Genomic DNA, 13723 nt, shown 5'->3' with positions numbered 1-13723 from the left:
GTATAGATAGTAATTGGGAAAGTAGGAATAGATTGTATAGTAATTAGGAATCCAGGAATGGAGTGTATAAATAGTAATTGGGAATACAAGAATAGATTGTATAGTAATTAGGAATCCAGGAATGGAGTTTATAAACAGTGATTTGAAATACACAAATGGATTTTATAAATAGTAATTGAGAATACAGGAATGAAGTAAATAATAAGTAAATTAAATTAAATTAAATTAATATATAGTAATTGGGAATACAGGAAGGGAGTGTATGAATAGTAATTGGGAATACAGGAACGGATTCCATAAATAGAAATTGGGAACACAGGAATGGAGTATATGAATAGTAATTGGGAATACAGGAATGGAATTTATATAATGTACAGTAATCGGGAATACAGGAATGGAGTGAATATATAGTAATTCAGGATCAGGAATGGAGTGTAGGGATGTATGGATGAGTAAATGAGTAAAAGTGTATGAATGAGTAAATGAGTGAGGGTTTATGGATGAGTGAATGAGTAAGGGTGTTTGGATGGGTAAATGAGTAAGGGTGTATGGATAAGTGAATGAGTGAGGGTGTATGGATGAGTAAATGAGTGAGGTTGTATGGATTAGTAAATGAGTAAGAATGTATGGATGAGTAAATGAGTAAGGGTGTAAGGATGAGTAAATGAGTAAGGGTGTATGGATTAGTAAATGAGTAAGGATGCATGGATGAGCTAAATGAGTAAGGGTGTATGGATGAGTAAATGAGTAAGGGTGTATGGATTAGTAAATGAGTAAGGATGTATGGATGAGTAATGAGTAAGGGTGTATGGATGAGTAAATGAGTGAGGGTGGATGAGTGAATGAGTAAGGGTGTTTGGATGAGTAAATGAGTAAGGGTGTATGGATGAGTGAATGAGTAAGGGTGTATGGATGAGTAAATAAGTAAGGATGTATGGATGAGTAAATGAGTAAGGGTGTATGGATGAGTAAATGAGTAAGAATGTATGGATGAGTAAATGAGTGAGGGTGTATGGATGAGTAAATAAGTAAGGGTGTATGGATGAGTAAATGAGTAAGGGTGTATGGATGAGAGGATGAGTAAAGGTGTATGGATGAGTGAATGAGTGAGGGTGTATGGATGAGTAAATGAGTAAGGATGCATAGATGAGTAAATGAGTAAGGGTGTATGGATGAGAGGATGAGTAAAGGTGTATGGATGAGTGAATGAGTAAGGATGTATAGATGAGTAAATGAGTAAGTGTGTATGGATGAGTAAATAAGTGAGGGTGTATGGATGAGTAAATGAGTAAGGGTGTACGGATGATAGTATTGCATGACAGTATGAGCAGAAGATGAAAAGAATTAATGTATGGTTCTAGTTCTAGTCAAAGCTACAGCTCAGCAAAACCTAGAATTCAGATCCTATTAAACAAATGTAAATATATATCCTGGTTTCAGACTATCACTCCTTAAACGGACTGTAAGCGTAATTTCATGTGATCCATCAATGAATGCTACTCGGTTCTCAACGGTACCATTAAAAGCTTTGTCTGATCAAGTATGAATTAGATATCAATGTTAGTAATTTTGAAAACTAATTATTTTCAAATGTGGATTCCCTAAAAGTGACTTGCGCAATTATACTGCAGGAAATACATTATTATTTTTAGAATTAAAAAATTTTAAGCCTCGAAGAACGACCATATCTTCCAGATTATTGATAAGATAAAGGTTTCAAGGGCACCGTTGTGAATTGCGAATTGTCCTTAAGGGCCTATTGAAATTACGCTAACTGTCCTATTAAAGGATTTGTACGTGAATATGTAAAGGGGTAGAGGACAAACTGGTTTATATAACCAGAGACCAAGTTTAATTAATGCCTGGAGAACAGGATTAAACAAGTAGCTGAAAATGGACCACTTCTCCTCAGCTGAAGAGTAAATCTAGTCCTTGATTTAGTACTTAGTTAGCATTCTCTCTTTTTTCATTCATAAAATTTAAAGTTTTACTTTTGTTGATCACAATGTTTTAAACATTAGCGTCACATGAAAACCGAAAACAAAGCTTATTCCAATAGAGCCTGTACGTGTTCCACGTGAGTTTGATGTATCAAAATCAAATTGAGGAGTCATGGGACCTATACTAATTATTATTATCCTAATAAAAGATTTGAAGTAATTTTAATTGTTAAGAAACCCCATCTTGCACTAATTCTGTTAAGAATTGTGAATTTCTTTAATTATCGATTGTTCCTCTTTGAAGGAACACTGTCTTTAAAGCATCATCAGATGTTTACGCTTTAAAGGGAGTGTTCGCGAACAATGAAAGGGGCTATTATCGGATTGAATCAACCTTGATCACTATCTGTATGCTAGCTTGGGAACTCAGCTTTGCCTGGAGTTTTCTCACAACGGTAAGCCCACTCGGCTAAAATTTTGATAACCATACAAAGAAAATTCCTTTGGTTCTACCGAGTTCCATAATCTAAATTTGAGGCAAATCGGTTAAAAGATTTATGCGCTGTGATCATGTATACAAACAAACAAACAAAGATTACTACTCTCTCTAGGACAACTAATAAGTACAGAACAATTGATATGTAGGACAGATGATAAGTAGGTCACATAATTTTCAGGACTGATAGAACACTTGAAATGAAGAACAGTGCTACTTAGTTTAATTGCGTGTAGGACAGTTGATATGTAGGATAGATGATATGCAGAAAAAATTTATTTTTATGTCAAAGGATATGTAGGACAGTTGATATGTACAACAATTCATATGTATGACAGTTGATATGTAGGATATGTACAACAATTCATATGTATGACAGTTGATTTGTAGGACAGATGATATATTGGAAATTAGATCTTGACTCATGCACCCCGTAACCGATTTGCCTCAAATTTTGATTGGGGGAACTCCGTAGAGCCGCGGGAATGTTCTTCGTCGTTTCGTCCAAAAAATCATAGTTGAGTGGGTTGGCTTTCATGAGGAAAATTTATTTTCCTGGCAAAGCTGGGTTCCTAAGCTAGTAGTGCATATGAGATTTGAGGGACAACTTGAAGCTCGTCTTTTAACTACCTAATGACAGTGTGTATCAAAAAAAAAGGAAGCACGAAATGTACTCTAAATGTTCTAAACTTTATGTATTCTAAAAATTGCAATGATATTGGTCGTTTAATCGATTTTGATCTTAACTAAACATTTTATTCTGAACGAAACCCATTGTGTTCCTTCGCTTTTGAAACTATTAAAAAGATGACAGACCACATTTTGGAAATTCCTGGACCAAGGGAATTTCATGATAGAATAATGCTTGTAATATTTGAGTTAGAGATGAATAAATAATTCAAGATGATAACATGTGAGTCTCAAGAGTTTCTAGAAATTATCATGTTTACTGGAACACACTGTAGCAGGGGCGGATACAGGGGGGGGCGGGGAACATTCGCCCCCCCTGACAGATTCAGGGAGGGGCTACCCCTGAGATTTCGAGGCAAAAAATGTTCCCAATTTGATAAATCGTATGTGTTTTTCAATTTCAAGCTATTTGATTTTTTATTTAATGGAAATCTTGACTTTCTTTTCAACTCAGTTTAATTTAAAAATCAACGACAACAAGAAAATGTTATTGTTAACGATAAATTTAGAATTAGAAATTTGTAAGAAAGTAGACTTAAGTTATAATATTGTTCATATCTATTAATGTTACTTAATGAATACTCATTTATCAAAATTGTAATATTGTTCCTAATTTTCATGCATTTAAGTATAACTAGTAATTTCTTTTTGTTCTTAAATTGCTAATGTTCCTATTATTGTTCCTGTTCCTAATACTGTGCCCGACCCACCTTAAATCCCTGTCCTACTCCTATATTTTTGTTCCTAATTCCTGAACAATCTTTTTATTGTTCCTAAATCCCTGTCCTAATCCAATAATTTTGTTCCTAATTCCTGAACAATCTTTTTATTGTTCCTAAATCCCTGTCCGAATCCTTTTATTTTGTTCCTAATTCCTGAACAATTTTTTAATTGTTCCTAAATTCCTGTCCTAATCCTTTATTTTTGTTCCTAATTCCTGAACAATCTTTTAATTGTTTCTAAATTCCTGTTCTAATCCTTTAATTTTGTTCCTAGAAGTTAAAAATCTAGTTTTTTAGTCTTTAGGGATTAATTTTGACTCTTTTTGAGTCTTTTAAGTCAAAAAAATTTTTTGCCTGCGGCACGATTTTTTGTTCCTAATTATTATTTTTTTTTGGTTCCTAAAAAATCTTGCCCCCCCCCTTCCTCACTTAAATCCTGTATCAGCCCCTGCACTGTAGGCTGTATATCTGTTAATTGTGAAGGAATGCCCCCATATTAACATGTAATTTTATCCATTGTTTTTAAAAGATATAAATGGCATTTAACTGTTTGAGGTTTCGTGATTCTAAACAAGTTACGAGGTTGAGTGAGCATATTGAATGTGGGCAATATTTTATTTACGGGGTTTAATATAAATGGAATAATAAATAGATAAATAATAATGTTGAATGACTAGACCATAATAGGGTTCAGCAGGTATTCTTCTTCAGTTTCACCGGCAGCAGAATTAACCGCGGTTTCCGGACCTGTTTCCTCCTTGTCTTCGGTTGTTCCTTCCGGATCCAAGCTTTCTGGCTGCTCTTTCAGCAGCTTCATAAGCTGCAAGCCCTCCAGCAGCTCCGGCAGTGTAAGCATCATCAAGAGGTGAGGAATAAGCAGCTTGATCTGAAGAAGCAGATGCTTCCTCTCTAGCAGCAGCAAGTTCAGCATTCTTTTCAGCAGCAAGAGCTTCAGCTTCGGAGCAGTCGAAGTTAAACCACCAATCACAGATGAAGTAGTTCTGGTTGAGAATTGTTCCGTTGGGGCAGAGGAAACTGTACTTGGCAAGTCCACCTTGGCCGTCAGCAGTGCAAATATGGAAAGCCTGACATTCAGCTTCAGGGTCAGCATAATAACCACCGTCAACTTGACCATCACAGGTGAAACTGGTCTCAGGAACTTCAGCGTAGATTGGGTAATCTTCTCCAGGTACACCGGGGATATTACTGGTTAGGGCAGAGAGAGCATCATCTCCAGCTGCAGCATCATAGACAGGGACAGCATCACTAGCAGCTCCATATACTGGTACATCACTAGGGGCAGCATAGCCTGCAGCAGCACCTTCCTGTCTACCTCTCCTTGGAGTCTGGGGACGCCTTCCACCTCGTCTCTGGGCTTCAACAGTAGTTGTTAAGCTCAAACCTTAAACATCAATAATTAACAATTTGATGATCATATTCATAAATATGGAAGCTTAAACAATGGTAAAACTGCTTTAAAATGATTCACAAAAATTTCCATGGAACAAAAATATATTTTATAACAGTTCAGATATATGATCATTTTTTTTACTGCTCCCTTACCACATGTTCAAGTTGATGTAATTTAATCTAAATTGTACACTATATATTAAGTTTGTTGATGCATACCAAGAAGGATTGCTGAATAGATGGTGCTGGAATGCATGGTTAAACTCAATTGAGAAGATTCCCGCGCGGTCGGACCTTTATACCGAGTAAAGATGCACATTTGCCAAAACTGCACTCTTTCTCACCTCCTCCTCAACACTCATCCTCGCCATCAACAAGTTTTATAAAACCTGTTTTCTGCTCTACTATACCTTAAAGCATAATTGTTTAAGTGCATCAATAACAAGACAACCATTTTTGTTTAAAATGAATGAATTGTTCTCATGCAACATCCATAGTGTTAGCAAGGAACACACACTTTTCCGAACACGGAACCTCGGTTTAAAGATGATTTCTTGCTTCTCGTGGTCTCTCATTTTCCCTTTACAATAATTTCTTTGATTCTTCCTGAATATACAATGATTTTTGAATACTTCCTGGAATTTGCCACGTTATATAAATATTTTCTCAAATGCTTTCCTCTTTTACTGTTTCTTTGTATCTTCCTTTCCTTTATCAATTATACTACCTTAAATTGCTCTTGGTTAATTTCTGGAATTTATCATTCACTTTATTACTTTCACAAATAGACGATTCCAAGGAGGTTGTAAAATAATATATATTTTATTTTACAATGACCCTCCGTTTGTAAGTTACTATTAAACCTTTATCTGATAAGCGGTTTCGTCTTTTTTCCATCATAAACTATTATAGAGCTTTTATCAATTTTTAGAAAGAAAATCAAGGATATTTTCAATATTTTCAGTCAGACAAAGGTTTTAAAGATACATCGGGCGTGCCTCTCTTTTTTTACAATAAAATGCCATTTGAAACTACGTGAACAGTCTCTTTAAGACAAGTTTTTAAATATATACGTTGCTTATTTTTTTAACACAGTTAAAAATTATTGTTATGTCGGAACGAGTTCTAGTTTAGAATTTCTATATTTATGCTTATTATCAAACTGAAGGATTTTACAAATAGAAAATGTTAGTCACGGTATTTAAACTAAAATCTTAATATTAAGTTGCAATCTCTGTTTGTCTGTCTGTTTGTTTGTTTGTCCGATATCTGAGGAACCCCTGGACCGATTAGAACTCGGGAGACCCACGGGAATGTTTTTAGCTTGGGTTTGTGATTTTAAGTCAAGATTTGGTCGACTTTAATAGCGAAAATTTAGATTCCCGGTAAAATTGTTCAAGTGCGGGTAAACGGTGGTTAGTAAATTTTAGTAACCTGGGCAGCGCTGGGTTCCCAAGCTAGTATGTAATAAAATAACAAATTTGAAGAAATATAAGAAAATATTAACAAAACAACTATCTTCTATTTATACATTAGGATGTTAGTAATTCCTGTACATAACCCAGGAACACTTAAACCGATTTGCTCCAAATGTTAATGGGGTATAAACTCGGTAGAATTCATTTCCAGGCATAGCAGGTTTCCCAAGCTAGCATTAAACCACCAAATTTAAAGAAGGGCTACATAAATTTCATCTAGTAGTGTATACATATTACATGCAATTCAATTTGGTTTTGTTTTATGTAGATGCTAGCTAGGGAACCATGAGCTTTGTCTGTAAGCTTAACTTTCTCTATAAAAGTCAACCTACTTAGAATTTTTAACCATTCCGATGGTTCTTCCGAGTTCCCCCAATCAAAATTTGAGGCAAATCGGTCATTGGGTTTCTGAGTTATGAATAGACAAACAAACAAACCCTCAAACAGATATTACAACTTTATATTTATTTATCTAACTGGGGAATGAATATCTCCCTGGTGTCCCTCTTACTGGGGAATGAATATCTCCCTGGTGTCCCTCTTACTGAGGAATGCATATCTCCCTGGTGTCCCTCTATCTGGGGAATGAATATCTCCCTGGTGTCCCTCTAACTGGGGAATGAAAATATCCCTGGTGTCCCTCTAACTAGGAAATGAATATCTCCCTAGTGTTCTCTAACTGGGGAATGAATATCTCCCTGGTGTCCCTCTAACTGGAAAATAAATATCTCCCTGGTGTCCCTCTACCTGGGGAATGATTATCCCCCTGGTGTCCCTCTAACTCGGGGAATGAATATCTCCCTGGTGTCCCTCTACCTGGGGAATGAATATCTCCCTGGTGTCCCTCTTCCTGGGGAATGAATATCTCCCTGGTGTCCCTCTACCTGGGGAATGAATATCTCCCTGGTGTCCCTCTAACTAGGGAATGAATATCTCCCTGGTGTCCCTCTAACTGGGGAATGAATATCTCCCTGGTGTCCCTCTACCTGGGGAATGATTATCCCCCTGGTGTTCCTCTAACTGGGGAATGAATATCTCTCTGGTGTCCCTCTAACTGGGGAATGAATATCACCCTGGTGTCCCTCTACCTGGGGAATGAATATCTCCCTGGTGTCCCTCTAACTGGGGAATGAATATATCCCTGGTGTCCCTCTAACTGGGGAATGAATAACTCCCTGGTGTCCCTCTTACTGGGGAATGAATATCTCCCTGGTGTCTCTCTAACTGGGGAATGAATATCTACCTGGTGTCCCTCTTACTGGGGAATGAATATCTCCCTGGTGTCCGTCTAACTGGGGAATGAATATCCCCCCCCCCTCTCCCCCCTCCGTAGGAATAGTATGTTCATATTAAGGATTGAATAGAAGGACTATTTGTCCTGTCTTGGTCAAACTAAACCTTTGTCAAAATTCTGATTTAATCTCACACTGATCTCTCCTTACTCATCCTATGGTTTCCTTTTGTAGATAGATAGATAGATAGACAGACAGATAGATAGATAGATAGATAGATAGATAGATAGATTGCCATGTTTACTTAGATCTGCTAAGTTCTAAAAACAACCAATATGCTTGCAATTTTATTTTTAACTATATTTGTATTTAAATGTAATCTCAACCTTTTTGGTGTTTATGTTAAATATTAAATATTGAAAATATAATATAAAACATATTTTGTAACATGTTTTTGTTGGAAGAAATATATGTTTTAAAATTATTATTAATGATAATATTATAAATGAATTTACCGTACAGTTTTTATGTCAGATATTCAGGGTGCCCCACAAAACAAGACAGTTGGTGAATAGTTTAGAAGACGACATTTAAAACTACTTACCAACTGTTTTGTTTCGTGGGACACCCTATAGTAGAATTGAAAAAAGTAAATCTCTGGTAGGAGATTCTGTTGAAAGGGATCGTTCACCTTGTTAATGTTGAGTTTAAAGGGATTGTTAAGTATTTTAGAGAACGACCCTTTTTTCAGACAAAAATATTGACTAAATAGCCGCATAAATTTAGGTTAAAAAAGTTTAAATATAGCCGGATCCGGATTTCCCGATATATTTCCGAATATGGTCCAGCTGTGTAAATTGAAATTAAGTGTAAGTATTAAATTGTGTTAATCAGGGAGAGGATTCCGAAAATGAATTAAACGAAAAAATTCCAAACCCATAAATTTTCTGTCGAATATATCTATAAAGACGAAGATTATATAACTGCTGAAGAGAACAAGAATATGTATCTTGAAGCATTGTCAAGAGTTCAAAGTGAATTTGATTATTGGAAAAGTAAATCTAAATAATTTTTCAGTATTCGATTTTTATTTCCTGGCGCGCATCTAGGTATTCAGCAATATATGGCAAAGGGCAAATATTTCGCGCGTAGTGGAAATTTATTCCCCCACCCCCACCCCAATACATTTATAGGAGGGGGAAGGCAAGAAAAATGTGTATTAACCATAAAAAACTACATTACCAATGCAGGAAATTTTTGGGGAAAATTTTAATATTTGGGGGCATTCATTCAGTTTGGGAAAAATCTTAAACTATATTTCAGGGGCAAATTTTTTTTTGGTGGCAATGTTTTCAGTGGGGGGAAATCTTAAATCTTCGTTTTTCAGGAAAATTTTATTTTTGGGGGGCATTTTCAGTATGGGCAATTTTGTGTATGGGAAATCTTAAATCTTTATTTTGGGGTAAAATTTTTTATCTACTAGCATTTAAAATATATAAATGAGCATTTTGTTTTTAAACTAAGGGTTATTTTTTTGTTGGAACTTCTTGGAACTATATGGACTCCTGATAACGACTTCATACCCCGGCCCCCCAACAGGGCCAGTGGGGGCCAGCCTTCTTAAGGATGGGGCTTTCCCCCCCCTTAGTTGCGCACCTGGTAACTAGACATTTCAAAGAAATCTATTATTATTGTAATTATTCTCTAATTAATTATTCTAATCGATATTTTGCTCTTCAATTTTGAAATTATTTCATGTTATATTTTTTTTTAAATAACCCATTTCATGTCATATACTATTCGCATAGAATAATAAGAAATTTTAATAAATTCATTCTTCCTGAAAACAATCAGTTTTACATTTCTTTGAATGTGTGCACGAAGCGCAAATCAAATTGTCTGTTCTTCTGAGTTTTAGTGTCTTATTTTCCCCATTTTAAAAGAATATCTTTTTATCTGTTTCTTAGCGTCAGTTAGGCTCAGGTTTAATTATATTTACAAATCACAATGAGTATTGAGTATATAAAGTCCATTATTATAGTCAGTATCAATTTTTGTTATTCATCCACTATATGTAGTCCTTTTTGTCCACTTTATATATAGAGGGGCTATACCTCTTTACTTATTGTGTAGCCTGCAAAGTCCTGTGAGACCGAGAGTATCAGCTTAAATGTCATGTTTTGTTATACCCATAACAAGTAACATGTTATTTATTTTTTGACAGAAAATAAATAAATTGAAATTGAAAAGGAGAAAATAGTCAGAATTTCTATAAAAATTAAAATTATTAGTGTTCTTTTTTCTTAATATTTTCATATTCGCCATTCTTTTTTTACATTCTGCAGGGGGGTGTGCCCCCTTTTAGTTGCTAGGGAGAGCTGCCGCCCTAGTTGCGTCTCTGTTTATTTCATTAAATTATTTTGTTTAAATATGTAGCTTAACGATTTTACAGTTGTAGCTTATGAAGGAGAGTTCTTATTATGTCTAGTGTTCTATTTAATTTCTTTCAACATAAAGTGACCTAATGAGCTTGTAAGAGAATTAGATATTTATGCTATAACTAGCTCGGTTTAATTTTACGTAATCAGTGGTATTCAAGGGGCAATAGCCCACCAAAAGACAGTTATGCAATTTTGGATGCCCACCTCAGCAATTTAAATTGTTTGCCAACAAAATATATTACCTTATTTGTTTGACATACCAACATTGTACAAAAGAATTCTGGTATTAATATGAATTTAGAAAATATTTCCATTTAATTTTGTTTAATGACGCCTAAAATAAATCCAAATTGTTTAACAAAGACCAAGATTTTTATTTTAAGAAATTAAAGCTAAGTCATAAGAGACACCTAGTAGTAATAAACTAAACTAAAATACGGGTCAATGCGTCACATTATTCAACCAATGAGAATCCTTTTCCCATTCACCAGTTCGAAGCAACGGGGAGGGCTCTGCCTCTAGAATGGACTCGCCCCATCCCCTCCTCCATACCCCTTTGAGTAAACTAAGAAACTCAAATCTGTTTGATATATTACATATGTATATGCAGCCATGGGGGTCGGTCAGGCCTAGGATTATGCCTGGTACTGTAAAAAGTCTGCACGTGTCATGGAAGTTGTCATAGATAGCCCTCCGAAGGGACTATGCCAAGAAAATTGACCCCTGTTGTATGTTAGTCTGCAGTTAGGGCGACGTACTGTACAGAATATGATCATCCATCCGTGTTGTGACGAGGGGCATAGGATCGGGTCAGTACACGCTGTTATCTGGCAGGCCGGTACAAACTGGGCAGGTCCTGCGAGTCCTGAGAGTCCTGACTCCTGTTCGAATTTAAATACTGTGGTATATACAGGGTGTCCCGCATCATATTAGACCGAGAACGGGTCTAAATTACGATTTTCGGGACTAATTAGAAAATTTCATTAAAATGAATCGTTTTGAAAAATAACATAAGGCTTATATAAGAATTTTCTTGCGGAAAAGTATAAGTTTTTCGAGTATTAAAAGTTTATTTTGGTGTTAAAGATTGGAGATAATCTAATATGATATGGGACGCTCTGTAGAATTATTTATTAGGAGTTTCTTTAAATGAAATAATGCCAAATAAATACGACATGTATAGACAAGGCCGGGCGGATCCAGGATTTCAGTCGACCCCTCCCCCTCTCCGAGTAAAATAAATATATTTTCTTTTACCCCCACATTGCATATTTAACCCCCCCCCACAACCCTTAGTTGCACAGCTCAATACTGCAATTTACACCCTGTTTTAATGTAAACAAAAGTGCAATTTACAACCGAAACATGTTCAGATTCCAAAGGCGCGTATACAGGGGGGGCTAGTTGGACAGCTTGCCCCACCCTTATAGACCTTGAAAGGGGGGGGAGCGTATAGCTCCTCCCTAGAACTCACTTTCACACTTTTCAAATCTTAAACTGGAGAGTGAAGAACATAAAAAAAATTAGTTTGCGGTTCATTCAGTGCATTAAAAAAGATTGTATACGTGAACCAGAGCCACCATATGACAGAAGTCCGAATGAAAAATTTTCTGGAATGCACATTCATCCTAATGGGATGGGATCATGGGCAGGCCCGTAACCAGGATTTTTCCAGGGGGGGTGGAAAGAAGCTTGTCGCAGGCGAAATTTTTTTTTTTTTTAAAGCAATGCTTGGGTTTACGGTGCGGCCGGTGGTATATGGTTTTCTTTATTACATTGTCAATGTACGCTATCAAGACTAACCTTTTTAACAAGTGTATTTAAGCTTTTAAGGGTTACATTTTAGTGTCTGAAACTTTTCAGTTTACATATACAATATACATAAAAAAACCTTTCAGAAGAAAGGGGGTGCACCTGCACCCTTGCACCCCCCCTGGTTACGGGCCTGATCATGGGCGCTATTATGGATAGCGAAGTAAAACCATTATTTTAAAATGCCAAGCCACAAAGGCTTGAATTCGTGGACTGGAGGTAGTAAAAGACCATTTTTTAAAATTTGGATTTAATTTAATTTTGTCATTTCACCGCCGTTTTGTAATCTTTCTTTTTATATAATCAACTGAAGTGCCCGTGTAATTTAAAAAATCGAATTAAAACAAAAAACTTATAATTTATTTAGCGTATGGCATCCCCAAGTGTATCAGGAGTTTCCTCACTAAAATTAAGCCTATTTGATTCAGTTGTTTTACCAGCCATAGCAAACATATAAATGATGAAAGATTACAATTGTATGTATTTGTTTGGACCTTTGTCCTTTATTTCATGTCAAAGAATTTAAGTTTAAGTTGAGTTTTTCATTTTCAAAAATGTGTTTTACTTCCTCTAGTTTAAATACTAATTATTACTAACATAACAGTATGATAAAATGTCGATTTTTTAGAAACAATGTTTTTCTGCTATTTTTGTTTGAATGATGGATAAAGTAGTACTTGCAAGATAATTGGACTGTATGTGAACCTTAGAGTAGCTTAAATACTTATGCCTGATATCCAAAAAGCCGAATGTTTTTAATTTACAGTTCAAATTTTACCCCCCCCCCCCTAGGAGCTCATAGGGGGAGGGGGGGGGCAACAATTATTTTTGCTAAACTGTCAATGGACCTTATTGACAGCTTGAGCTTATGGATTTAAGCTATTAGCTGCATTTTATTTTCTACAGAGTTGAGTTTAAAAAAACCGGGTTTAATATTCTATTTGGCAGGTATGGTAGGAATTGGCGCATTCCGGATTTTTATGAATCAACAATCAACATTATGCCATATTCTCCACTAAAATCAACCAAGGTCGGTTTTATTTTCATTTGACATAACTCCTTAAGTCAAGCCGAAGATCTTGCAGCTGTCAATTACGTGACACAAGCTGTCGTCAGAGTTGGGTCAAAGATTGAGTCTTAAAGTCGGGGTTAAGGAATTACGGCTCGAGTCGAAGTTTTTAAATCGCGGGCTCAGGGGGTTTATAATTCCACTGGGATTTAGATATCCTTCCTAGGGGTTTATAATTCCACTGGAGGGATTGAGATATCCTTCCAGGGGTTTATAATTCCACTGGAGGATTCAGATATCTAGGGGAATTATAATTCCACTGGAGGGATTCAGAAATCCTTCCTGGTGGTTTATAATTCCACTGGAGGGATTCGGATATCTTTCCAGGGGGTTTATGTTTCCACTGGAGGGATTCAGAAATCCTTCCTGGGGGTTTATAATTCCACTGGAGGGATTCAGATATCCTTCCTAGGGGTTTATAATTCCACTGGAG

The 13723-nt window shown here is 35.9% G+C and overlaps 1 protein-coding gene across 1 annotated transcript; it reads right to left on the bottom strand.

Moving 5' to 3' along the window:
* Positions 1–4444: 4444 nt before the first annotated feature.
* Positions 4445–5563, bottom strand: LOC111696576 (uncharacterized). The gene is made up of 2 exons (XM_023466217.1): positions 5478–5563; positions 4445–5250 (listed from the first exon to the last, which is right to left on the bottom strand). Exons 1-2 carry the CDS (start codon positions 5512–5514, stop codon positions 4577–4579), a joined length of 711 nt encoding a protein of 236 aa, XP_023321985.1. The 5' UTR covers positions 5515–5563; the 3' UTR covers positions 4445–4576.
* Positions 5564–13723: the final 8160 nt, after the last annotated feature.

The sequence above is a fragment of the Eurytemora carolleeae genome, unplaced genomic scaffold (genome assembly GCF_000591075.1).
Source record: "Eurytemora carolleeae unplaced genomic scaffold, Eaff_2.0 scaffold71, whole genome shotgun sequence".
Classification (NCBI taxonomy): Eukaryota; Metazoa; Arthropoda; class Copepoda; order Calanoida; family Temoridae; genus Eurytemora; species Eurytemora carolleeae.
The sequence above is the reverse complement of the archived record's forward strand: the minus strand, read 5'-3'. Positions and strand labels throughout refer to the sequence as shown.